General features: G+C 40.9%; 1 protein-coding gene across 1 annotated transcript in view; it reads left to right on the forward strand.

Annotated features, from left to right (window-relative positions):
- The window catches only part of col7a1 (collagen, type VII, alpha 1), an 80,674-nt gene that overhangs the window by 40,005 nt on the left and 12,769 nt on the right, over window positions 1–27,900 (forward strand). The window contains exons 64-92 of the mRNA XM_049575874.1: window positions 1,180–1,251; window positions 1,409–1,453; window positions 1,849–1,884; window positions 2,586–2,621; window positions 4,164–4,268; window positions 4,361–4,426; window positions 4,844–4,879; window positions 4,973–5,008; window positions 5,106–5,153; window positions 5,250–5,285; window positions 7,501–7,626; window positions 7,811–8,020; window positions 8,103–8,138; window positions 8,240–8,284; window positions 8,395–8,511; window positions 8,620–8,691; window positions 9,220–9,264; window positions 10,778–10,813; window positions 13,521–13,556; window positions 13,651–13,695; window positions 13,799–13,831; window positions 14,050–14,112; window positions 14,230–14,265; window positions 14,789–14,869; window positions 15,011–15,079; window positions 23,484–23,519; window positions 23,738–23,797; window positions 23,913–23,957; window positions 24,045–24,080. Coding sequence (XP_049431831.1) covers window positions 1,180–1,251; window positions 1,409–1,453; window positions 1,849–1,884; window positions 2,586–2,621; window positions 4,164–4,268; window positions 4,361–4,426; window positions 4,844–4,879; window positions 4,973–5,008; window positions 5,106–5,153; window positions 5,250–5,285; window positions 7,501–7,626; window positions 7,811–8,020; window positions 8,103–8,138; window positions 8,240–8,284; window positions 8,395–8,511; window positions 8,620–8,691; window positions 9,220–9,264; window positions 10,778–10,813; window positions 13,521–13,556; window positions 13,651–13,695; window positions 13,799–13,831; window positions 14,050–14,112; window positions 14,230–14,265; window positions 14,789–14,869; window positions 15,011–15,079; window positions 23,484–23,519; window positions 23,738–23,797; window positions 23,913–23,957; window positions 24,045–24,080 — 1,743 coding nt within the window. The remainder of the gene's footprint in view (window positions 1–1,179; window positions 1,252–1,408; window positions 1,454–1,848; window positions 1,885–2,585; window positions 2,622–4,163; window positions 4,269–4,360; window positions 4,427–4,843; window positions 4,880–4,972; window positions 5,009–5,105; window positions 5,154–5,249; window positions 5,286–7,500; window positions 7,627–7,810; window positions 8,021–8,102; window positions 8,139–8,239; window positions 8,285–8,394; window positions 8,512–8,619; window positions 8,692–9,219; window positions 9,265–10,777; window positions 10,814–13,520; window positions 13,557–13,650; window positions 13,696–13,798; window positions 13,832–14,049; window positions 14,113–14,229; window positions 14,266–14,788; window positions 14,870–15,010; window positions 15,080–23,483; window positions 23,520–23,737; window positions 23,798–23,912; window positions 23,958–24,044; window positions 24,081–27,900) is intronic.

Raw genomic sequence — 27,900 nt, forward strand, 5'->3', positions numbered from 1 at the left:
TGAATCATAGCAACCCATATTCAAACAGAGTGTAAAATGAAGTTTCACAACAAATCGCATCATAATATTGTCATTGTCTCCACAGGATGAAATCAGGGAGGGATTATGATAAATGAATATGAGAAAATTATGAATGTCACAGTGTTGTTTGACCTGACATTTCCTATAAATTTCTCAAAAACTGTACAATGAAATCAAAAATTTGACATAGTTGGACTCAGACAGTCATCCTGACCAGGGATCCTGCAAGTTTACCTTTATATTTTTTGTAAACTGTACCGTAAAATAGCATGAACCTTTGTATGGTCATAGTTGGGGTCATTCTTTCAGCTAACTCATAACGGGAAGGTTTTTATGACAGGTCAACGATGGTTATGCTATTTGATGATATTTAACTTTGGCATTTTTTGAAGAAAAAAGCAAGTACAGTATTTATTTTTTAGGATACTTTATTGTATTGGATTTCATATAATGTGCAATATCATGTTGTTTTACTTGGTATATCAAATGTGAGAAGCTAAGGCTGAAATATGGATCTTTCCTCATGCTCACTGCTCCAAGCACTCATACTGTAACAAACATCAAATCCAAGCAGTGGCTAGCTACAGAGGTTGTTCTCAAACGAAGGCTCACTTGACCGAGCAGTCAGGATCACTACTTAACCTTTGTTGCATAACTGATGCACAGTTCAAAGGTGATGCTTTGTAATGTTAATACTATAAATGTAATGTGAAAATCAATCACACAAATGAAACTCACCATCTAAACATCGCCGCTGAATGGCAGGTGTGGCATCACATGTTGCAATGGAGAGAATGTCACAGATGACATTATGTGATGTAAACTGTCTGACAGCAGCAAGGTCATTTTATTCATAGCTTAATTATTGTTAATTGTTAAGTGGTCTAATGGCTACGGACTACAGGCAAGCCTTCGCAAAAACACTTGAGAAAAGGACACTTTCGACATTGAGGGGCAAAGGGGCAGGTGCTCGAGCTCCCTCAGCTTTTAAACTACTAAATTATACATGTTAAACCTTTTCTTTAACTCTCCTTACGTCCCCTCAATTCAGTCTAAAATGTGAGCAAATCTAAATCACTTTCATCTTAGCAGGCATTTAGTCTGAATAAAAGTGAGATTAAAGGACTTACTGTGAGGTGCGTTGGTTTGATTCATCAGGGTTTACCAGGACTTAGAGGGGAGCAGGGCCCACCAGGACCTGTTGGGCCTCCAGGCAATACAGGGATACCTGTGAGTACACACACATACACCCACACACAAACTTTTACTTTGCTGCTTACATATCTCTCTGTCACTCTCATCTGTTCTTTTGTTTAGATACATCAAAGTCTGCTTTGGACCACATTTACTTAGTTGTATGTGTGTCATCATTGTTGTTATATTTCAGGGTAAAGCAGGTGAAGATGGAAAACCCGGTGTTCCTGGCAAAATGGTAACTGCTCACTAAAACTTATCTTAGCCAATATACTTCAGCATCTTGAATGTAACATCCACTCTCCCTGACAAACTATAGTATGACACGTTGCACATTCATTTAGTGACTTGACATACTTTTAAAATTTATTGTGAACAGTCAAAATATTAATCTTCTTCAGCAGTGCTTGTTTTTTTTCTCTCAGCATGTCTCTCTATCATTGTCTAATTGGTAACGGCCTTGACAATAAAGCAGTGGGGACATTTATTCTGGGGTCTGCCGCATAATGGCTGTCTCTAAGTGAGTCTCTGTGGCAGCGGCACTGAATTATCAGAGTGCTCCTGCAGCAGGGTGGCCATTATTCAGTTTGCTTGTTTGTTAGAGACTGTGATGCATTTTCTTTTGACCTACAGGGGGAGGATGGTGTGCCAGGTGAAGATGGGAGAAAGGTCTGTGGCTGTTTATCAGTTTATATGATCATCTAGCACAGGCAGGGCGAGGTTTAGTCAAGTAGGGTTTCGGGATTATAGTCAATAAAAGTAAGCTTAAGATATACTGTGCAGGATTTTCATATACAATGTATAGACTCAGACCCTTTCAATTATCACTTATGACCCACTACAAGCGTTTGGCAGTGAATTTATTGGCAGAGACTCTGCCCTCTGCCTGTGTGTTCTTATTTTCTGTGTCCAGGAAGTTTAGAGACAGCACCAAAAAATGCAAATATAGCATGGCAAAACGCCAAATAAGAATGAATCTGAGGCTGGCTTTTACTTTGACTGTTGAGCTCATATATAAACAATCCTGCACAGTATACCTTTAAGGTGACTAACAACATTTCATGTGACTTTATTTTTTTCCCACAAATCCTCTCATGAATGTTGTCATGTAAAATGGTCTGTTAAAGTTTGGTATCTTTGATTAAGTACTACATATTTGTGCCCATTGTTTTGAAGTGTTTGCAGTGCTTTTAATACTACAGGACACACCTCATGTAATGCCAAACAAAAATGACTAAAAATGAAATCAAAGAATATTTTAGCTGGGTAGGGCTAGTGTCTTTTTTTTTTTTAGAAATTTGTTCATAAAGATTGTGCCTATTATGTCTGTGTTTCTTTTTGAATCCTCCTCTGCTGTCTTTAATCTGCAGGGTGACAAAGGAGAATCAGGAGCAGCGGGAAGAGATGTCAGTTTTGCCTAATCTCCTTTCTATCATTATCTCTCTGTGTTTTGTCGTCATTTTGTTTTTCCGCTGCATCCTGTCCTGTCAGCCTGCTCCGTCTCACCCCCTCCTTCCTGTATCGATCCTTGACTTTATTGTATTACACATCAGCTTTACTCCTTTCTTTTCTTCTCATCACTTTCCCACTCAAGTGTGTATTTATCAACTGTAGTTTGCCCTGACATTGACATTACCATCACACTCTCACTCACTGCTGAATCAATAAGCTTCTGAGAAGCCGCTATATAAATTCACTAGCCTCTAATGATCAAGCCTAGCCTTTAAGAGGGAGCCACTTCTGAGAGGAATCCAGAGGGGCACCAAATGTCAGACTGCTGTTTTCATGTGCAAATTCATATTAATTATCTCTAGAACATCAGTGGAGGGGTGGCAGCGGCCACCTGCTTTGATTTTATAGTTCAGTCTCCACTATAGAGCAGGAGGAAGTAACCCTGTGTGGAGAGAGTCTCAGGCTGCAGCCGAAAAGTCACATAAATACGTTCTCTGTCTTTTCGGAAACACTTGTCTTTGTGTGTGTGTGTGTGTGTGTGTGTTAAGGAGAATTCATAAGGACTCAGGAAAAGACAACCATGCTGCTGAGAGAATACGACTGTACTCCAACAGACTTTTTCATGCCGAGGTCCCCAGATAACATTAGCTCATGGCCAGGGCCCCCTTTTGCATGATGTCTTTAAAAACCCATTGACAGTACAATGGGAAATGTAAAAACAACGATTTTTTGATATGTTTAGTTACTTTTATTATGCAATAATAATGACATTTCAATGTGCAAAGAAAATTTTATGTTTATTTTTCAAACCTTTATTTTTTTAGCATTCCTCCTCATCTTCCCTCCAATTTACTGGTGCCCCCCGGCGGTTCCCGTGGGCTCCTAATTTGAAAATTGCTGCACTAGGCTGCGTAATAATGTGACAGCTGATGTTACTGACATGGGTCTGCCGTAGTGAAATTACAGTGTTCCCGAGATGGACTACTAAAAGCACCTCTTAGATACTCTGCCCATGTGTTTTCACGCAGCTATATAAACGTAGACGACCTGGTAAAAAAAAAATTACCCCATGATAGCAACTGAAGTAAAGGAAGTGTATAGACTACCAGTCACAAAAGTAAACCAGATGATTGTCACACTGAGAGCTGTTGCTCACACTCACCCTCCTGTCCACTCGTATTTATTGACATGAATCCCCAAAAAGTGTGATTGTATGAAGATTATTATCAGATTTATGTGTTTCTGTAAAGAGCCAAATGATGCATTTCTTTAAATGCTGCTGCTGGCAGAACAGCGCTTTTAAAGGATGGTCTAGTGTATCCTTTGCTAGAGGAGATAAGAAAGGAAGCATTCCGTAGCTTCTAGAGAATTCGACCAGCTTTTATCATGGCTGCCACTTAGATATTTGCAGGTGATTTCACTTGGTTAGGAATCTTCCTAAGGAAAAAACGACTGTGCAAGCTCACCTCAGTTGTGTAATCGCATGTGTTTGCCAGGGCCGTGACGGGCAGAAAGGGGACCGGGGCCTTCCTGGGTCTGCGGGACCCACTGGCCCTGCTGGGGCTCCTGGAGCACCTGGCAGCATTGGTCCTCCTGGACAGGTGGGATACATGTAGACACCTTTGAAAAATATTATAAGTGGGAATGATAGGTTGTTATCTTTACTAATCTATACACTGTCCCTGCCTCCCAGGTGCTGTATGTGAAAGGAGCTGAAGCAGCACCAATCCCAGGCCCACAGGGGCCTCCAGGAACCCCTGTGAGTATGCATGACTTTGACATTACTTTTAATTACATTCTTTAAATTCATATTGAAGTTAAACACACACATCACTGCTTCTCCTGAAGCGCAGTGTGCTAAGAATGATATGGACCTCTAAGGGCTAATGTGCATTAATGGAAGATAAAATAATTATAACTCAAAAAAAGTCCTCTGCATTTAATTATGTTTTATAATATTGTTTCTTTTTGCATACTATCACAGACAAGGTCATTTTACAGAAACATCAGCTAGAAACCTCGAGCTTATAGTTCTTGTGTGGTCATGTTGTCCCCAGCAGCATCTCTCCTACATGTAGCAGCATGTGTTTTATCTATCTGTCCCTGTGTGCCACTGCAGCCCTCCCACAGTCTTATCTGTTTATGTTTTTATCATTGTCCTTGCTCTGTCCTTCAGGGTGTACCTGGGATCCCTGGAGCTGTGGGAGCCAGAGTAAGTCGTGGTTGTCTGCATTGATCTCAGTTTGCTTTAGATTAGTAATGAACTTAGTTGTGTTTTTTGACCTTCTAACTTTCTTTCTTCCAGGGGGATAGAGGTCCACCTGGCCTCAAAGGTGATGCTGTAAGTTAAACTTTAATTTCTGTTGTATTGAAAATGTGACGTGGGTGAGGTTTCATGTGTTTTCTGTTGACACTTTAATAACTTTTTTTATTGGCAGGGAGACCCAGGAGAGGATGGGATGCCAGGCAAACCTGGGACAGCAGTGGTAAGACATCAGCACATCAGCACATCATCTGCCATGACTCAGCTCTGACTTGCTGTTTATTTCTATTTAATGATGTTTGTGTGTTTCTCATACCAGGATGTACAGAAGGCTCTGGCCGGCTTTGGCATTCAGGTATGTAGACTGTACACAACCATAATTTATAATAAAATATTCTATCATATTTCTGTTTCTTGAGTCTTTAAAAGTGTAGAACTGTTTCTAGTCTTCACTATTTTATGTCATTTAAGGCAATACTGTATGTTTAAATGCATAGATACAGTTTTACATTGGATTTGAACATGATGAGGTTTGAGCCTGATGGTTCCTTTTGAGATGGAAATGTTTGTAGGCATTGATAAAGAGCACTGACGACAAGGTGGGGTACTGCAATAGTACTGATGATAAGTGACATTTAAAGGTCCAATGTGTAGGATTTAGTGGCATCTAGCCGTAAGTTTGCAGAACTGAAGCCTCTCCTGAGTGCCAAGTGTGTAGGAGAACTATGGTGCCGACGTGAAAACACAAATGGCCAGTCCATTTGGGCTGCTGTAAAAACAACATGGCGGACTCCATGGAGGACCTGCTCACTATGTAGATATAAACGTCTAATTCCAGGGTAACAAAAACGTGACTTTTCTTATTTTCAGGTGATTATTAACTGATAAAAACTCCATTATGAATATTATATGCCATTTTAGCCAATAGATGCACCTACATACGGGACCTTTGAAAATGAGATTGATATTATGTTTTTGTTTTTGTTTTTAAAGATATTTTTATGGGCGTTTTTTGCCTTTAATTGATAGGACACTGACATGTGAAAGGGGGAGAGAGAGAGAGAGAGAGAGAGAGGGAGAGACATGCAGCAAAGGGCCACAGGCTGGAGTCGAACCCAGGCCACTGCGGCAACAGCCTTGTACATGGGGCGCCTGCTCTATCACTAAGCCACCGACGCCCCAAAAATGAGATTGACATTATGTTGATAATACACATCTGATAATATCATATAAATAATCCAGCACCTCTTAAATCATTTAAGTTTCCTTCACTTCTCAATTTGTTTCTTTTCCCCAACGCCATCTGGTTGCCGTTACACTATCCATATAAGTGTAACAGCTCTTTTTTTACACTTCTATATAGTTGTGGTTACTGACTCCTTCTCAAGCTGCCTACATTTGTATTTTTAATCTTATTTATTTGACCAAAAAAGAAAAAGACAAAACGCATATAAACCAAGTTAAAGATGAATTTAACTGATAGGATGTCTATATAGCTCTCAGCATAATATCATTATCATGAACTCTTGGCCATGCTAATTGTGTAGAGAAAATCTGTTATCATGCCAGCTCTACTTCAAAGAACAAATTTGTTTTGGATTGACAACTTTGATTGTCACTCTTTTCATCAATGCACCTTAACGTAATATTCTACAGACCCACAAACATATGTCGGTGTAATACATTTTTAAAAATACCTATATGGTCCTTGTTAGTTGTCAGATACTTAATTAGTTATTTTTTAGAAGTGAAAATTAATATGAGTTAATCTAAAAATACATTTTGCAAACTATAGACTCCCATAAGAACAGTAAGACCATCTTAACTGGATTTTTTTCTATGAATTTTGAACCACCTCAATCTCAGTTATTTCTCATGTATCTATTACGGATATATGGCGGAATATTTCAGCATAATGTTCTTGCCAATGAAAAATGTCCTGGGACCAGTGCACAGTGTTTTCATTTGTCCATTTGTTCTTGCAAATGTCATCATGTCATTTACAGCTTGCGGATTTATTTATAACTCATGTTCATCTGTCAATTAGTTTGAAAATAAAAATGTCTTCAATGTAGTAAAAGCGGGTTTACAGAGTCACCATGGTCAAATATGGGGTTGGCTCTTGGTTTTTTATGGGTATTATAAAGTAGGACAGCAAGTAGTTAAAACCCACAGCAGCATGTGGGGATTGATGTCATAGACGTCAACCGATGACTGACATAGGTTTATGACTGATTTGTCAGCTCTTAGGAAATATGTCACTCTGATGTGGCGGAGGAGTTTGCGAACCTCATTTAGTATTCCTGCAGATCAATCTCTTATAGTAAAATCATATGTGTCAGAGCTTTAGTGTGAATACATTTTAAAATGACGATTGTAGTTTGCTTTTTTCTGGGCTCATGTGGAGCATGTGAAAGAACACGCTGATTACAAGCAATCCTCCAGCTGCTGAAATGAAATCTAAATGACTGGTCTTTAACTGATGTCTCAAGCTCTTCACAGAAAGGCGACTGTGGCTGAAAGTTCTGAAGCTCTTGCTAACCATTTCCTTTTTCCCTCCCTCCACACAGATGTCTGATCTGAAGGTGGTTGTGGACAGGAAGGACATACCACTGAGTCCTCCAGTGCAGAGGGACGTAAAAGGTGACAAAGGGGACAGAGGTGAAACTGGACCGAGAGGACCATCTGGTGCAGATGTAAGTATGACTAAGGGCATCTTGGAGGCTTACAGGGAAAATAGAAAATCTTGATGAAGACCCCTAGTAAGATTATAGCGAGTCCAGATGGTGCACTAGATTTCAATGTTTATTAAAATGTCTAGTCAACATAATTCAAAATTTAGATTTTGCTTCTCTCTCTCCAATTCCTGTTGTTCACCAGGGTTCCCGTGGCCTTCCAGGAGACAGAGGAGCAAAAGGGGATCAAGGGGAGAGAGGAATCTCAGGAGCACCTGGACCTCCAGGTAGAGCCATTGGAGAGCGAGGGCCAGAAGGACCACCAGGGCCCGCTGGAGAGCCGGGCAAACCAGGAATACCGGGAGTTCCTGGGCGAGCTGGGGAACTAGGGGAGGCTGGAAGACCTGGAGATAAGGTGAGATGAGAGTTGGGTGGACAAACCTTTCATGAGATCACTGAACATGATTATGCTAATATCGCGTATATCTGTATTTCAGGGGGAGAGAGGAGAGAAAGGTGACAAAGGAGATGCTGTAAGTGTCACACTGAATTTGGTACTCCATATCAAGTTAGTTGGAAGAAATTCATGTTTTATGGAAACACTTTCACGCTTTCACGCTCCTCTGTTTTTCAGGGAAGAATTGGTCTATCAGGAGCACCTGGCCCACCAGGTCAAAAGGTAAACTCCTTCTCATCCATGGTGTTGATGCAGTGAAACTACAGAGATTCCATATTTTGTATATAAGATACACAGTACATAGGATGTATTTCTATGTGTATTTACTGTAGGGAGCATCTGCTGACTCAGTGCTGGTTGGTTCGCCTGGGGTCAGAGGCCCTCCAGGACTTGCAGGACCAAAGGGAGAGCCTGGTGCTGCAGGACCACCGGGACCTCAAGGAGAACGGGTAAGATTTACACATGATAGTAATAATTGAAACTCACATGTTGTATGTGATATCATGCACTATCATATGTTTCTATATGTAAATGAGATTTTTTAATGTGTCTTACAGGGTTTTGTGGGAAGTCGAGGTGATAAAGGAGACCGAGGACAGGCTGGAGAAAAAGGACGTGATGGCTTGCAGGTAATCTACTGGAACTAGACTTAAAAAGAATGTATGCCAGGGACACAAAGTGCGGTGGCCAATGGCCTCTTCCCTACATCCTAACCCCCTAACTCCGAACCCTTGCATGGACCACACCCATCTTCGCAATGATGTCAGTCGTGAATTATTTGGCTGTGTGCCGGCTCCTTTAAGTAAACAATAGGAGCTGACTCACAGCCGAAACAAAATCTGTCCACAGGCAGACAGAAAGGCACATAAATAGCTGACAAAGTACACAGAACCACTTTGGCGGTAGGTCCTGCTACAGTTGTTGTCACCATGACCATGCTTTGCCATGATGACACACACACACACACACACACACACAGACTGACAAGGTGAAAACAATACCAGCCGTCGGGACGTGGTTACGGCTGGTAAATATTGTAATAATCACAGACTGCTAAAGTGAGATAATCTGATTTTGATCTTACTGCCACTATACTAAAGACATGGTGAAAATCTATAACATGTTTAATAAAAAACAATCTGTGGTTGTCATTTCAGGGAATAGCAGGAGAACCAGGAAAACCTGGTCAGGATGGGAAACCGGTAAGTGTGAGACCTTAATGTGAGCTATAGTGAGTTATACATTTCAACTGAAAATTGCCAAAATTGTGCTTTTGTTTTTTTAAGAGAGCAGGTTATAGTAATGACTTTCTTGGTTTAGAGACACGTGTGTACCTATTTAATGAATATGTCTTTTAACAGACTTGGTAAGTTTTTTTTGTTTTTTTTTTATCAGAATAACAATATACAGTCAATTATGTATAGTTATTAATACATTCTCTTCTTGTTTATTGAGTATATGCCTTTATTAATTGACAGTATTGTGATATTTAATATCAATTCATATGCATGACATTACGCACCCACTCAACTTCTTGAAAATATTAAATAAGCAAGATTCCAGTTAACATAAAGTGACACTTTAAGGTTTCATCTTTTTCGTTATCGTACTATTTACAGTGATCACTAAAAGCCCAAACACAAATGATGTAATGTATGTCGTGATTGCATGGTCGGGTGCAGGAGTAAATGTGACGAAAGGAGAGTCGAGGTGTTAAAGCAATACTTCACCCACAAAATAATAATTTGTTTATTACTCACTCACCTTGTGTTACCTTGAATTAGTAAGGAAAACTTTTCTCGCGAGTCTCCACAGTGAATTAGGAATCCAAAAACGTAGCGTGGGGATGGTTTGTTAACAACTGCAAAAGTATATTAAAACATCTGTATCAACGCTTCCTTGTAAACAGTCTCACGCACAGATGAGTAGCACGAGTGTTTAAACTCTGCTTAATGGAATACATGAGCAGAGTTTAAATGCTCGAGCTTCCCCACACACACACTACTGGCATGCACAAATGTTTGGAATAGTAATGTTATAGCAAAAATGCATGTGTTTGGTAAGTAGTGAGCATAAGACTGGATAAATGAGACTTGGATTATGCTGCATGAGTTGTGTTAGAGTTTGTTAACGGATGTTTTGATATCGTTTTGTTGTTGTTAGTCACGTCCCCCTTCGACTCCAATTCATCATGAATTCCTCTTCGTTCACTGGAGGCATGCTAGACAAACAAGTTTTCCTCACAATGTCAACATAACTTGGGGGAGTAATTGATATACAAATTATTATTTGGTGGGTGAAGTATTCCTTTAAGCCCTTCCTCACACTTTTTGTTTTCCTTCCCTCCATGTCGGAGCAGGGCCCATCAGGGCCTGCTGGTCTTCGAGGTCAACCAGTGAGTAACCTGTAACCCAGCAAGGGGGCCTCCTTTTAGGCTTGATCTTCAGATTAAACCACTGGATTGGCTGCAAGCACTAAGCTGATGGAGCTCTCTTTCCCCCCTCTTGAGCCGAGGCTTCATAGATCCTTAGAGAGTAACCTTTTGCAGCTGTGCTGCTAACACCTCACTCTCTCACTTCCTCTCTCTCCTCATATGTGTCTTATCTGTCCATTTCCTTTTCTGTGTTGTTTGTTTCCCCTATTTCAACACTGCTCCACCCACCTGTCCCCCCACCCTCCTGTCATCCACCTTCCTCTGTCTTCTGTCCTCTCCAGGGCTTGCCTGGGTTCCCAGGAGTTCTAGGCAGACCGGTAGGTTCTCTGCTGCTGGCTGGCATGCTTGAGCTCTGGAGGAGCGGGGGCTAGGACAGCCTGTCCCCTGTGGTATCGGATACAAGTGGGAAATGAACCAAAGCTTTAGAGATACCAGGGGGGCTTTAGCTTAGACAGCAAGTAGCTGAAAGATTTATCTGCATTTAACAACAGGAAACAGCCTATCATCAGGATGCACACATTGTCATGTACCTTCCAGGCAAATTCCACCCATTTAATCTTAATGCATTTGTATTGGAAACATCCTTCTGGGAGCTGGGGTCTGGGTAAGAATCAGACCTTGATCGGTTCCTCCATAAAATATTAATGAAGACCACCTGTCCCCAAAGCATTCGCGTCAAACTCAAAAGTTGAATTTTAAACGTGTAAAACACCACAGATTTGTTGAAGGAGATGAAAGGAAGTCAGCTGACATCCTGAGCTGAAACTCTCACCAGGATCCAGTGTACCATAGTAGAGGGGAATACAAAATGGGGTTATTGTTACTCCAAAAAGTACTGTGTTGTCGATTCGCTTGAGTCTGCTTATCGTGCATGCAGCTGTGCCTGCTGTCTGTTGTGTGCTTATCCCTCTGACAGTGCTAAGCTTACCATGGGAGTGTCTCTTTGTTGACATTGTTGATCCTGTGTTTTTGTATTGTCCTACCTGTTGTCACGAGTCAGTCAGATGTTTCTGTGTTTGTATTTCTGTGCCTCCTAGAGAGACGTTCTAATCAATTAGTGACAAGTCTGTGTGTTAATTATGTAAACTCCATGTTGTCCAATGCTGAGTATATAAAGAATTATATACGTTTTTAAGTGCTCAATTTTTACAAACATATTTATGTAGAAATATGTTGCTTCAAGGAATAGTTTTGACATTTTTGAAAAATACAGATATTTGCTTTCTTGCTGAGAATTACATGAGAAGGTCGATACCACTCTCATATGTTCATTGAATATGAAGCTTCTGCCAGCAGCCAGTTAGCTTAGCTTAGCATAAAGACTGGAAACAGCCTGACTATGTCCAAAGGTAACAAAACTTGCCTATCAGCACCTCTGAAAGCTCACTAATCGGCACGTTATATTGAAGCAGCAACGTCCAGGGCTGAAAAATGAAGCCAACACGGACGTGTCAAAATGTGAAAATCCTCAAATGGCCAGTTGTGACCGGCTCCAGAATTGAGTCAGTTCCCACAGACTTCCATGTTAAAATGCTCAACTTTACAACAGAAATAAACAGTTTTGGTCTCTATAGCTAATTTCCTCCTTGAAGACAACTGTAAGGGGGTGGTTATTAAAGCTTATAGTTGCACATGACTCAGGTAGTGACTGCTTCGAGTGACAGGCTGTCTGCAGGTCACATCATGGGGCTCTCAGTCAGATCCATCTCTCACTCTTCCCTAGCTCCACCCTTCTGATTAAGCATGATTGCTCCTGATCCAAAATTGTGACGTCCAAAATGCCAAACTCAAGGCTTCAAAACAGGAGTCCACAAATCAATGGGTCACAGTAGCTACATCCATTATTTTTTTATAGTCTGTGACATAGGTGTGGAATGGAGTCAGGTGACTTGGACTCAAGTCAGACTTGAGTCACAAATGTGATGACACACATTTGACTTGACTTGACAAAATAAAAAGACTGGATTTCAACTTAAACAGAGATGAAGTATGACTTCAATTTGCCTTGAGCGTTTTGACTTGAAGATACTTCCCCCGAGTCCAAAGATGAAAAGTATGTTATTTAAAAAATGTGTCACGAATCAATTAATTTCCCTTCATTTCCTGAATCAACTAATGTTAATGTAATTTCTTCCCAGCAAGGTCACACTTAATTCTCCACATCTACTTAGTTTGAACCAACAGCATCCAATGAAGTTGCAGGACAGAGCCAGAGATGAAGAGTGAAGAGATAACATTACAGAGCCACAGTCAGAAAAAAATGATACCAAGGGTGATTTTGTTTGTTTACAAAAGCCATGCAGTGGTAATCAAAAAATAAATTGCAATATGCAAAACATCTTGGTCAAAATTATGGACGAAGATAAAACATTCTCCAACTTATTTCAACATTTGAAGTTGTTAAATGGAGACTAATGTTAACATACTAGATGGAGAGCTAATGTTTTGCTAACGTTAGCTTAATAGCTTACTTTTTAACAAACTTATTTTAACAAATATACATTTTATAAAGAATTCATGATTTTTTTGTAAAATTAATATATGATTACTCTTTTGTTAAAATGGCAGTACATTTGGTGAAGAGCACATTATGACTTATGATAGGACTCAAAACTCAATGCTTAGGATATGGGACTTGACTCGGGACGTGTCAGTCTTGACTTGGAACTTGCTTCAGGGCTTGATTGTAAAGATTTGAGACTTACTTTTGACTTGGAAAACAATGATTTGGTCCCACCTCTGGTCTATGGTTATATCTTGTTTGTTTAATGGGCACAGTGGCTTCCTGGAAAATTGTCATCACCATGAGGTTGCCAAGCAATCAGCCGATACTCCAGGAAGTTATTAGCTATTTAATGACAAACACAGTTGTATCAATCTTCTCATCTAACTCTGCAACAAAGCTAATGCGTTTTTTCAAGATGTCAAAATATTCTGTTAAAATGTGGCGTGTGTGCAGTGTGCAGTGTTAGGGAGTAATTTATGATGTGAATATTCTGTGTATGACTTGTATTTTGCTTTTAGGGAAACCCAGGAGAGCCTGGCATAAGGGGGCCAACTGTGAGTATCACACACACAGCGAAGCATGCATACACATTCACCGACTCGTATCGACAGCAGCACATAATATGTTGGTGGTATGTGTTTCAATTAGGGCCCCATGGGTCCCAACGGGTCCCCAGGTCCTGCAGGTGTGAAGGTGAGTTTACATCTCGACGTGCTGCCTGTTACAGCATGTATACTGAGATTCTTTTGTTTGTTGCTTGCTGATGAAAGACATAAATCTTTTGTGTCTGTGACAGGGTAATCAAGGAGAGCCAGGTGTTGGTGTCCAGGTAAGACAACTCTACATCTTTTCAGAATTAGAAAAAAAAAATTTACCAAGCAGGTTTTAACTTTACAGTGTGTACAATTAGGACACTGCACATTTTTGTGCAGGATGTGCTAAAGTTCTTTTAGACAAAGGGTTCAATTGTCCTAATCACATTATAATCTGGACAGTGAAGTTCTACAACACATCAACAATGTGTGACTTAATTTCCTCTGTCTGCAGGGTCCTCCTGGAGCCCAAGGGAGCACAGGTCTGCCAGGACCACCAGGCCCCCCCGGAGCAGTAGTAAGTGTCCCCACAGGGAGATGCTGCTTTCATGTTTCCTCATGAAATTCATCAAAAACCTCATGCTGTGTATCATATTGCGCTCCTTCTCACCACTGCATTTATTTCTCGCTGCAGGGTCCACAGGGACCTTCAGGACTACCAGGGCAGGTGGTGAGTATGCGATCCTGATCTGGCTGCCACTGTTTGCAGCGCTGTGGAGCACAGTGAGGAAGTGTAAAATTGAGGAAATGTTCTTTGCCTGAGGCATTTCGATTACAGCTGAAAATGGGCAGGTCATTAAATAAAAATGCCAGAACATGTGTGCCGAGCTTTCGTTGACAAATGGAGGCTTCAGCCACATTTTATGTTCATGATTTGAAAAAGCAGGTTAGAGAACATGTGATTTGTTGTACCTTCAGCTGATAAACAAGCTGTCCCCTCAGCATATCCTGTTCACTGTGTGACAAACTCTAACCACTTTCTTTGTTTCATTTGTGTTGTAAACTTTTAGCTTAAGACCCCATAACTGATCCATATTAACTGATTAACTGTGGTGCTCAAGGTGAATTGGACAGCTGCATAGATTCTTTATAGATGATTTGCAACCTTTGTAGAGCACTTAAATGTGAACGTGACTGCACATGCTTCAGATTGCACAGGTATTACAAATACTGAAGTATGTGCTGCTCCTCAGGGTGAAGCAGGTAAACCAGGAGTCCCAGGAAGAGATGGGGTGCCGGGCAAAGATGGGATACCTGGGTTACCAGGAAAGCAGGTGTGTATGTGTGTGTGTCTGTCTGTCTGTCTGTCTGTCTGTGTGCCAGAGTTTGTGTTCAGTCGACTGTGTGTGTAGTGAGCACTGTGACATTTTTATCAGGTCTCCCTCGGTGTCATCATTGTGTAATTTGTTCCTCAGGGCATTTCTGGACCTCCAGGCCAGAACGGCTTAAAGGGGGAGCAGGGAGACAGCGGTCCTCCAGGAAAGGTGAGAACACGCTGTATCTACCGAGCAGCCTCTGGCTACGAGGACAGTCAATGAAATTGGTTTTGTGGTTGCTTTTATTGGATGTGATCCCAGCTACAGAATGATTTGCTGCCTGAAGTGATAAAAAACATTTCTGTAGTGCTATTATTAGCTTCCTACTGCGAATGTTTTCATCTGATGCCTATTCTGAGTCTTCCCTGAGGGCCTGTGGTCAGGCTGCTGTTGTTTGTCCACCTGGGGCTAGGGCTGCATGTAATAACCTAAGTAATACTCCAGAGATATTCCCCTGCAATATGTACACTTTTTAAAGGAACACTTCATCCCCAACTGACCGTTTGTATTTTTATTACTCCCCGTGTTAGATTAAATTCATGAATAAAACTCTGCGTTTATATACGTACCATGCCGAATCTTCCTAAAAAACAATGTATAGATACATACAGAGGTAATTCCTCTCAATCATCATTTATGGGTGTGGCAGTGATTTTATTTATTTTATTTTTTTTTTTTGAGACTCTGCCCTCTGCCTGTATCAAGGAAATTTCTTCAAATTTGGCACAAATGTCCACTTAGACCCAACAATGAAGTGATTAGGTTTTGGTGGTCATAGGTCGAAGGTCAAGGTCACTGTGACCCTATCTGTCTCATTCTTGTGAATGCAATGACTCAAGAGCACCTGAAGGGAATTTCTTTAAATTTGGCACAAACGTTCACTTTGACTCAAGGATGAACTGAATAGATGTTGTTGGTCAAGGGTCAAAGGTTAAGGTCGCTGTGACCTCCCATCCATCTCATTCTTGAGAACACAATATCTTAAGAACAGCCTGAGGGAATTTCTTCAATTTTGGCACAGACATCCACTTGGACTGAAAAATTAACTGATTAGAAAATGTGGTGGAAGGTCAAAGGTCAAGGCCAGTGTGATCTCACAAAATATGTTTCGGCCTTAACTCAAGAAGTCATATGCTAATTATGACAAAACTTCACACAAATGTCTATTAGAATAAGATGATGAAGTGATGACATTTTATATCCAAAAGGTCAAATGTCAACTTTACCGTGACATCATGGTGTGCTGCGTAACACAGGCCATTATTCAGTGCCATATTTCAGGAGCAGAAGGGGAAATATTCAGATACTTAATTGGTGACACTAATCTCGGGTGCCCACCTTGAAACAGATTGTACAGATCTTCTGTGCTGCCGGGGAAAAATGTGTGTGAAGCATTCATGTTTTCACAGACATGTAAATTCTAAGATAAACTTGACTGGTGCACGGAGGCATACAATCATGGGGCAGTAATTATAGTTAATGGGATGTTAATGGCTTTATAAAAAGGTAGTAACCAGGTGGCAGACCATAAGTCGTACGCATCCAAGAGTAACAGCAGCGGAAAAAAATCACAAATATAGCAAGGTGAAACGTCAAACAAGAGTGAATCTGGGGTTGACTTTTCCTTTTACTCTCAGTGGCGAGCATGTTTAGAAGCAGCATCCGACAGTCCTGCTAAGGATACTTGTAACAACAACAGGAAAACTATATCAAAACATCCATGTACAAACTCTCACACAACTCATGCAGTATAATCCAAGTTTCCATTATCCAGTTGTATGCTCAGTACTTCCCAAACAGACAGCTCATTCCAATGGGGATCTGAACTGTAAGTGAAAATTATCTATGCTCTCTTCAAGGCCAGACTCGACTGACAAAAGCGGTAATTTTACCTAGCTGATCCCGGGAGCTGCTGGTCTACCACTGCCTCAGTCAGTTAGTTTTTTTATGTTATTGTGTGATTTTGGTGAATCTGTACGAACACTTTAAAACACTAAATTCACACAATAACACAAACTACCGTTCAAAGCTGGGGTCGACCAGCAGCTCCCGTGTTCAGCAAGGTAAAATGACTGTTTTTGTTGATGAAGTTTAAAGAGAACATTTTGCACTTGTAGTTCAGCTCCCTGTTAGAAAGAGCTGTCTGTTTGGACAAGTACTGAGCATACGACTGGATAAATGAGACTTGGATTATGTTGCATGAGTTGTGTGAGAGTTTGTGAAAGGATGTTTTAATATAGTTTTGCTGTTAAACACAGAAGCATATGACTTTAATTTATCAAGAATATTCTCTGGATTCTTTGTTCGCTAGAGGCACACACACAAAAAAAAAGTCGCAGGGGGTAATTGACATAGAAATGGTCATTTGGGGGTGAAGTATGCCTTTAATGTTGTCTAGGAGTTCCACTGGTAGCTGGTTATATGCTGCCGCCAGCCGTCTCTATTAACAGATAACTGATTTTTCTGAGTGGGCTGCAGCACTGTGAGCCATGATCCTGGCGGGAAAGGAACATGACGAGTACTTTCAACAGCTCACAAACAGAAAACATCAGAATAAAGACATTCTCTGTCAGTAGTCTGTAATTTAATCACGTAAAGTCAATACAATGGGCAAGGCAGACATTTGGGGTTTTTAAGGGAAATTGAATCTATAAATTGTGTTCTACACAGCAGTGTCGAGCACAATAACATCAAGCTGTGATGGAGTTACACCAGATAATTGTGGACTGCTCTTATTTCTGTGTCTCATTTTACCTCTTTGGGGTTCGCTACATACCTCTAACTTGGGAAACATTTAGTTGTGGTTTATGAATTTTGTGTGTCTTGGTGAAAACGTGCCCAAAAGCTCCCTCTGTTGAAAGTGAGTTCTGTATGGAAACATATTTGAATATTTGTTCACGTGAGCCAGAATCAGGAGACACACACAAGTTTTACAAAAGTCTAGTGTTAAATTGTCTGTCTGTCAGTGAGTTCCCTACTGCAGTGTTGAATATCCAGCAAAACCATTCCTTGCCATTTGGTGGGTTTTGAGCTGGGATTATGAAGAGATCAGAAACAAACTGTTATTGATTGACATTCAGTGTGCAAATTTTGTGGCACTTGCTCACCCAGTAAAATGAGTGTTCACATGTCTTGAACATATTTAGTCTTTCTTGTGTGCGCTCCACTCTCACAGGTCTGTATTATCTGGCACAGTACAGCCCTGGAGTTTTTTACAGAATTGTAGCTAAATGGGGGAAAACTCTGTGGAGGCCTGTAATGCCTTCCACTCTAAAAATAACAGAGGAGCCAACCATGACTGTGAATTTCAGCTAAATCCTTGCATATATTTATGGATAATTGGTTTGAGTGTTCTATTAAAGCCTGCACCAGCCTGTCAGTCTGCAAGTGGCACAAGCTGGTCTAGATACCATCCATCCATCCATCCATCCATCCATTCATTTTCATCCACTTATATGAGGCTGGGTTGCAGGGGAAGAAGGTTAAACAACGTATTCCAAGCGTCCCTCTCATCAATAACAATTTCCAACACCTCCTGGGGGATCCCGAGGCTTTCCCAGGCCAGATTAGATATATAATCTGTCCAGCATATTTATAGTCTGCTCCAGGGCCTCCTCCCAGTTGGACATGCCTTGAAAACCTCTAATGGAGGGGCACCCAGGAGGCATCCTGATCAGATGCCTGAACCTGGCCCCTTTCAATGCGATGGAATAGCAGCTCTTCTCTGAGCTCTCTCCAGATGTCGGAGCTCCATATCCTACCTCTAAAGCTTGTTTTGGTCACTTGTATCCACAGCCTCATTCTTCCGGTCATTACGCAAAGCCCATGACCGTAGGTGAGCCTAGGGACGTAGATGGACAGGTGTATTGAGAACTTTGTCTGCTGGCTCAGCTCCCTCTTCACCATGACAGTCTGCATCCTTGCTGACACCATGCCAAACCACATATCCTTCTCATGCTCCATTTTACCCTCACTGGTGTACAAGACCCCAAGGTACTTGAACTTATTCAGTTGGGGCAGCAACTCATTCCCAGCCCAGAGGGGGCAGTCCACCATTTTCCAGAACCATGGCCTCAGACTTGGAGGTACTGACTCTCGTCCCGACCGATTCACACTCAATTGCAACCCGCTCCACTACTGTACATGCTGGAGGTCTAGATGGTCTTGTATCAATTCGCACATACTCACTGGCCGCTTCATTAGATACACCTGATAACTGTGTTCATGTAGTTCTCTAATGCAAGCATCTAATCAGCCAATCACGTGGCGGAATGTAGACATGGTCAAGCTGCTCTGTTGAAGTTCAAACCGAGCATCACAATGGGGAAGAAAGGTGATTTAAGTGACTTTGGACATGGCATGGTTGTTGGTGCCGGACAGCCTGGTCGGAGTATTTCAGAAACTGCTGATCTACTGGGATTTTCACACACAACCATCTCTAGGGTTTACAGAGGATGGTCCAAAAAAAATATCTACTGTAGTGAGCAGCAGTTCTCTGGGTGAAAATGCCTTGTTGATGCCAGAGGTCAGAGGAGAATGGCCAGACTCTGAGCTGATAGAAGGACAGCAGTAACTCCAATAACCACTCGTTACATCCAATGAATGCAGTAGAGCATCTCTGAATGGGCTACAGCAGCAGAAGACCACACCAGGTGCCACTCCTGTCAGCTAACAACAAGAAACTGAGGCTGCAATTCCCACAGGGTCACCAAAATTGGACAACAGAGGATTGGAAAAACATTGCCTCATATAATGAGTCTCGCTTTCTGCTGCTACATTCAGATGGTAGGATCAGAATTTGGCGTAAGCATAAAAGTACGGATCAATCTTGCCTTGTATCAACGATTCAGGCTGCTGCTGGTGGTGATGTAATTGTATGGAGGCTATCTTCTCTGCACACTTTTAGCACCATTTGAGCATTGTTTAAACACCACAGTCTACCTGAGTACTGTTGGTGACTATGTCCATCCCTTTAACACCACAGTGTGCCCATCCTCTAATGGCTTCATCCAGCAGGATAACATGCCAAGTCAAAAATCATCACAAACTGGTTTCTTGAACATGACAATGAGTAAGTAAGTATGAAAGTAAGAAGAAAATATTTATAAAGCCCCTTTCAAAACCTAGGTTGCAAAGTGCTTTACAAAAGGAAAGACATTAAAAGAATAATGAGTACAACACAAACATTACAATCAGAGAAAACAGCACATAAAAAAAAAAACAATTAGCAGCATCACAACTTAAAATAGAGTTCACAATTCAAGCATAAAAACACTGAAAAAATAGGTCTTCAGCTGTGACTCAAAGCCCTTGAGAGTTTACTGACCTGACTCCCTGGGGACACGTTCCCTGGGACCCAGAATAGCAAACACACAGTCCCCTCGTGTTTTCAGTCCTGAGCAAGGCACAACAAGCAGGCCCTGTTCAGAGGACCTGATGGGCCTAGCAGGGGTATACAGCATTAGTAGTTCACTTATTTTCTCTGGAGCAAGATTGTTCAAAGTTGTATAGATGAGGAGAAGGACCATCGATCGAATCCTAAATTTAATCAGAAGTTAATGAAGTGACATCAGTGCCAGGGTGATGTGAGAGTGACACGAGGTCTTAGTGAGTGGTCTCGCTGCAGAGTTTTGGACTAACTGTAACAGCATTTTGGCTTAGGTATGAATAAAAAGCATTATGCAAGGCCAAGCGGGAGGCTGTAAAAGCAACAGTGGATGTATTTTTGCGCTTTGGGGTTGCATTTTTGATGTATGAAAGGCGCTATATAAATAAAGTTTGATTGATTGATTGATTGATATTCCTCAGGTGAAAGTAGCAGGACTAGTCTTGACATGTATATCAAATTTCACCAGTAGTCAAAAGTGACTCCTAGGTTTTTACCAAAAGTGTCCACCTTACCTAAATGGCCTTCACAGCCACTAGATCTCAATCCAACAGAGCGCTTTTGGGATGAGGTGGAACAAGAGGTTCACATCGTGGGTGTGAAGTCGACAAATCCGAAGTAACTAAATATAAGTAAATATAGTGTGATGCTGTCATGTCAGTGTGGACCAAAATCTCTGTTCCCAGCACTTTGTTGAATCTATGCTGCAAGTCATTCTGACGGCAAAGGGGGTCAAATCCGGCACTAGCAAGGTGTACCTAATAAAGTGGCTGTTGAATGTATATCTTGTAGTAGGTGAGATGGAACAACATCCCTGACTGGTCAGAATATATCTTTAGATATAAAAAGAGAGAGGTTGGAGAACAGTCTTGACAGATATATTGTTAAGTGCTGGTTCAAGATGTTCTCTGGTGTAATCTCACAATCAACACAGAGGAATGCTCCTGTGTTTTATGGTCGAACCATCCTAAGAGCTCCTCATCTTACCATGCATGATCACGCGCAATAAACCTCTGGTAGGAATATATATTTATGTTCCAGTGTAGCTGTTCCCTTTATTGCTTGAATTTAATATTTCTCATAACACTGTACAACTCAAGCACTTGGCTCCTGGCCTTCAAATGAAAGCTACCTTACCACTGACACTGAAATATTATTACCTGCCAGTTAGTCTATATTTCAGTGACCGCAGACATCTGTTAATAGAGATTGGCTCGATGAGAGGAAGCCTGTGCCAATTCTACTGATGAGGATCTCAATTAAGCCAAATTTCAGCTCAGTGTGACAGAAAATGACAGAGAAGGTCACATGCATTCATAACTTTCTCTATGCAGAGCTTATCACATCACGAAGAGCCAAAATCATCTCTGTTCTTCATGCTTTGCTAGACCTGCAGCTCAAGACAGCTCTGTTATTTACAATATCAGTATAGTTACACTGCAGATAACACCAACAGGACAAACGTTATCATATGAACCTTTGCTGAACTGCTACCAGACTATTACTAACCTATGGGTGCACCTGACCTTAGCTTATAAAACATGCACTGTACTCTAATTTGCTGCTGCTGTGGTGCAGACTCCCCTTCGTCTGAGCCAGGAGCATTCAAACTTTTTAGCCTGGAGCACAGCTTTTTGTAATGCACAACTCAAATCTAACAGGTTTGCTGCCAGATTTCATAATGACATGGAGTAGCACACAAGTTCACGAGCCGTTGACTTAAAACTGCAGTGTTTTCCAAGCATTTTGGTAGGAACTCAGTGACTCACTTGTACAGATGTGGAGCAGCTGTTTCACAGATGAAATGTCAGTTTGGCAGTGTGTAGAGAGGCTTGAGCTGTTCCGTTAAGCATCCAAAGTGCATGTTTATTCCACCACAGGAAAGGGGTTGATTACCCTCAATAACAACAAAAAACTTCCCCCGTTTTTATGTTATCAGTGTTATTTTGTTTTGTTTTATTTTGTTAAACTGGGTAGAGCAGGTAGCTGTTTGCAAGATCACATGCTACACTAGAGTACCTTTTTGTGGCATTAAAAGCATTTGATATGTTGAATATGTTGTCCTAAGCTCATATATAGTAACTTTTATCAGAGGGAGGGATACAACACGTAACAAAGGTTCCCAGCTGGATATGAACCAGGGATGTTGCAATCACGGCATATGGTATGTGTCTTAACCACTACACCATCAGACAACAATTGTAACACCTCACTGCCAGGAGCTTTTGGGCACCGGTGTTGCAATATCTCCGCTGGTAAAAAAAAAAAAGTGTAAGGAGAAAAAGATCCAAAGATTGAAGTTTGCTTGCAGGTAGTCGGTATTCGCTGCCACTCCTGCTGTTTGTAATGTTGACATGAATCGTGACGAGTGTCTCGAGCAGCTCCCTCTCACTGCTGACTGCCTCAGGTTCAGCACCTTGGACAGAGCCACAGTGACACTGTCAGTGAGTTCACCAGTTTGATGAATAACCCAGGCAACACTTGCCCATCTGCTCAGCAGTTCCACCATTTGTTCACACACACACAAACACAAACACACACACACACACACACACACACACACACACACACACACACAAAGATGAAGTGACAGAGCATTTTCCACCTCCGCAGCTGCAGTTGACTTTGATAACAGACATATCGCTTTCTAAAATACAGCTGCATGTATTTTTTTAGGGTTCAGTCTTTCTGAGTGCAACAAGAGTTTCCACTTTGCTTCATTTAATATTTCTGACTGAGGCAACTTTTCTTGAAGTTGTCATTTTGTCAAGACAGTGCTGAAAACTGCGGGGACAGAGTATCTCCTGAGCGACAATATCAGCGGGTTGTCCCTTGAATAGTCAAGTTTAATTAAAATAGACATACTATTAGCACAAGACTTCATCTCTTAAGTAAGTTGTGAGACCTTTGCCTCCTACAGAGCAGAAAAGTATGGATGGTCAAACACTTGCGCTGTGGTGCAGTGTAATGGTTAGGCAGCAGGAGCTGTGCACTTGTTGGCTGCCCTTGCCAAAGAAGACATTAAGGCTCTTAATCTTTAAGAGCTGGAAAAGCTAGTGGCTAATGTGCTGCTTGTATACCAAGGCTTTTAAGTACACATTTCCGTCTTTTCATGAACAAGAATAAACCCTTCTAGGCTGCACAGGTAATTACTATTATTTTCTCCATTTTTCTGCACTCTTACAGGCTGTGGCTGGACCCCCTGGACCCAAAGGGGAGAGGGTGAGTCACTGTTACTGGCATTAATGTCAAAGTAGCTACATGATCCTTGTTTTTTTCCATTTCAGCTGTAGCATTGACTGCTGTTGAATAAAAAGTGAATATGAATGCATGGCATACTCAATTAAGTTGCTTAACACCGGAAACTGAATAGTAATATGCGAGGAAGCAGAGTAGCTTCATGTAGCTGATGTCACTCTCCTGGTTGTGATTGATCACAGGGTCCAAATGGTGTAACGCTGCCAGGCACAGCTGGGGAGAGAGGTCTACCTGGAGAAAAGGTGAGTCTGACTGAAGCATTAGCGCTGACGACCCGCTCTCAGTTAGTGCCAAGATACAGTGTGAAAATGCCAAGTGCTTTTTCATTAACACTGTTTGATAACTGCTGCCTTTCAGGGTAACAGGGGAGACAAAGGTGTTCCTGGCAACAAAGGAGAGAGAGTGAGTAGCAGCATACCGCAGAGCAACACATAATCTTAAAGTTAACACAACAGCGTGCTCACATCGTGTTATCTGTCGTCATACCAGGGAGTGGATGGTGAGCCAGGAGAGCCCGGAGAAGATGTGAGTAATCAGCTTCCACTGTCACTGTTTGTTTTCTGGATTTCGGCTGTGATGTTAGTTTTTAAACAGACTCTGACGTGTTGTGTTACTGAATGTGGTTTTTGTTGTGTTTATACACTGATGAGCCATAACATGAAAACCACTGCCAGGTGAAGTGAATAACACTGTTATAATGAAATGTTCTGCTGGGAAACCTTGGGTCCTGGCATTCATGTGAATACCAGATGACACACACCACTCACCCAAACACTGTTACAGACTACATACTCCCCCTCATGGCAAGAGCACTTCCTGACGGCAGTGGCCCATGATGCAAAAACTGCTCAGGAATGGCCTGCGGAACGTGACGAAGAGCTCAAGGCATCAACCTGGCCTCAGATTCCACAGATCCCAATCTGACTGAGCATCTGTGGGACAAGCCAGTGACCCTCAGAGGTTCTGAGTCCATGTCTCAACAGGTGAGAGCAAAGTCTGATCCACTTTGGGGCGTCTTTGGATCGGACTTTGCTCTAACCGGTTAAGGCATTGACACAGGACCTTTGTGGGTGTCCTGCGGTCTCTGCATTGGGGCACTGGCAGCAGATCCTTTGAGTCTTGTGGGTTATGAAGTGCGGTACCAGCATGTCCCACTGATTCTCAATCGGATTGGGGTCAGTGACATTTGGAGGCCAGGTCGACATCTTGAGCCCTTTGTCACGTTTCTTGGACCATTGTTCTCAAAAGTCTAAATGCTATCATCTGTCAATGAAGGTTTAATACCACTATTATACTATTAGCATTGTGTAAGTTAAGGTAAAATCTTATCAGGATAAGAACAAAGATGTTTGCTAACCCACAGATGGCTTATGAATGAATGAATGAATGAATGAATGAATGAATGAATGACTATTTTGAACAAAAACAAACAAATAAAACAAACAAAACATCAACAGACATGCTCAAAAAAAGGTAAGAAGTGTACACTTACATAAACCTACCCCCTTCTCAGTATTCATGTCTCATTTAAAAAGGAAACTGTCAACAACTATTCCAAACTTATTTACAACCATTAATATAGATAAATAAACAACAGTATAAGATGTTAAACATACCAATCCCATCTCAACCAATCCCAGATAAATAAATGAACCAACCCATTAGCATCCCCCTCTTCATCTGCATACCTCGTAAAAAATATTGCATCTGTACATCTTTTTAAAGTGCTAGATGTGCTTCCCTTTACCTCCTCATCTAACCCATTCCATAAATCCTCCCCACACACTGAAACACACATACTTTTCAAGGTTGTACGAACACAGTGGGTTTTTTTAGATTTGATTTTCGTCTTAAATCGTATCCCCCCCTCCTCCCTGCCAATATACATTCTTTGCCTGGAAGTAGGTAATTTCTTACTTTGTACATGATTTGTACTATTTTAAAGTCCTAAATTTTAATACAAGTGCCTTAAAAAACAGCATGTCCGTGTGCTCCATATATCCACTATTATGTACAATCCTAATGGCTTCTTTTGGTAATATGTGTTATGTTTATAAATTGCTTTTATAGGTGTTACCCAGACACACAATAATTAAGATATGGTAAAATGAGTTAGAAGTAGATGATATGTAATGATTTATGGTCCAGTTTGTGTCTTGATTTTACCATAACTGCAATGCTCTTGGGGGCTGTGGCTGAGAGGCAGAGCGGGTCATCCACCAATTGGAAAGATTGAGGGTTCGATCCCTGGCTCCTCCTGTCTGCATGTCAAAGTATCCTTGGGCAAGATACTGAGCCCCAAATTGCTCCTGATGATGCTTCCTTCAGTGTGTGAGTGTTAAAAACTGATTAGCAGGTGGAACCTTGTATGGTAGCCTCGGCCACCAGTGTATGAAGGTGTGTGCGAATGTGTGAATGTGACTCATAGTGTAAAAAGTGCTTTGAGTGGTTGGATGACTAGAAAGAAATGCAGGTCCATTTACCATTTGCCAGCCACGACTGAATGTGACTTATTTGAGGTTTCCAGCTGATTTTGTGATCCAGTATCACTCCCAGAAATGTAATATGTACTGTCAGTTTAACTGAGTATAAAGAGTTAGCTTGTCAATTATAATAGCTGCATCAATTAATCGATAGTTGTCAGCAATTAAATTAATGGCCAGTTCATTTCATAACTGATTAATTGGTTTGAGTTTTTGTTTTTTAATAAAATTTCTCTGATTCCAGCTTTTTAAATCTGAATACTTTCTGGTTTCTCTACTCCTGTATGACAGTGAACTGATTATCTTTGGGTTGTGGACAAAACAAGACATTTCAAGATGTCATCTTGTTTCTCACCATTTTCTGACGTTTTATAGACAAAAAAACATATTGATTAACTGAAAATTAATATAATCATTAGTTACAGCCCCATTGCTTAAGTCTATTTTGAATTTAGTCTTTGTTGAAGAACTATTCATGCGAAATATTATTAATCAGTTATTGAGCCAATGTGTTTTTAGTTCAAGTACCTATTTTCATTTAATTTTTGAACTTAAAACTAACAAAAATACAACACTCTTGCTCCTTTTAATATTCTCAATGAGAGTTGTTTTGTGAGCTCAATATGCTAAAAATAGGTTTCTGGTTTTCACTGTAATGATGTGAGTAACTGCTCAAATTCAACAGCCAGCTTGAAATCACCAAGTGCCTCACATTGATGTTTAGCATGTTTCTGCTTGAAGGACCTGTGTACAAATCAGCTCTAAATTTAAAGTTTTACTCATCCTTGTTATGTAACCACATCCTACTTAAACCTGTGTTTTAGTGGCATGGCATTTCTGTTATCCAGAAATCACACAAAGTGCAGTTAAGGTGTAATGATACGGGTAAATGTATGCATTTTTCTACCATGCACTTAAAACTAGGATTCTTTATATCAAACGTTGTCTCTCTCTCTTTCTCTTCAGTCTAATTATTTAATCTTACCATAATCAACCATTTTCATACAGCAGTGATATTAAAGTCTCCAGACCTCCTATCTAAAGGTGTCAGTTGTAACTGAGACCAATCTCCTCTGATAGTCCAGGTTTTCATTATTTGTCGTCCTTGAGGTTAACGAGGCATGTTAAGTGTAATGATGACCAAGCCGCTGACAGTATACTCCCATACTGATGGAACATGTCTTCACCAGCATGATAACGAATGCCAGACGGATATTTGGGGAGCATGCTGAAATTTGTATCATTATTTAACCCTTAGAGACCCACCATAGACCCATGTTTGTCTTTTTGAAAGCGGGATAGGGTGTCTGTTGAGTGATAGCAGGTCAACTGTATATGCCACATATAAGTGGTATACATAATCTAAAAGCTGGAAGCCTTAAGATTAATTTGAGATTCAGCTAATTCCATTTGTTTTTGTCATAAATCTACAATGAATGTATTTTGTTTAGGTTTTTTTTGTTACTTTAAAAGTTTAGAGTGTATAAGGGCATTCCTATGCCCAATTATGTCTTGTAAGTTAGATATTTTTTGGATGATAAGATTTGTTACAGAGATCTGGTGCTAGATTTAATCATTTTGACCACTGAAGAATTAATTAAATAATTCTAATTATTAATCAAGACCACGAGGAACACCACAGAAAAATCCATGCTGTGATTTGGCACCAAAAACCTTTGACATTTTGAGGTTTCCATAACAATTGCATTTCGCGGCTGAGAAACCCCCTTATTGTTAATGTACCTATAAAAACCATGCATCCGAGGGCTCTGGTTTGTGACTGTTAAGTTTCATGAGGCTGTGATTATCCCAGAGGTTAAAATAGGTCATTTTATACAGTGTAGTCAAGTTTCAAAAAATGG

The sequence above is a fragment of the Epinephelus fuscoguttatus genome, linkage group LG1, assembly GCF_011397635.1.
Source record: "Epinephelus fuscoguttatus linkage group LG1, E.fuscoguttatus.final_Chr_v1".
In the NCBI taxonomy this organism is placed as follows: domain Eukaryota; kingdom Metazoa; phylum Chordata; class Actinopteri; order Perciformes; family Serranidae; genus Epinephelus; species Epinephelus fuscoguttatus.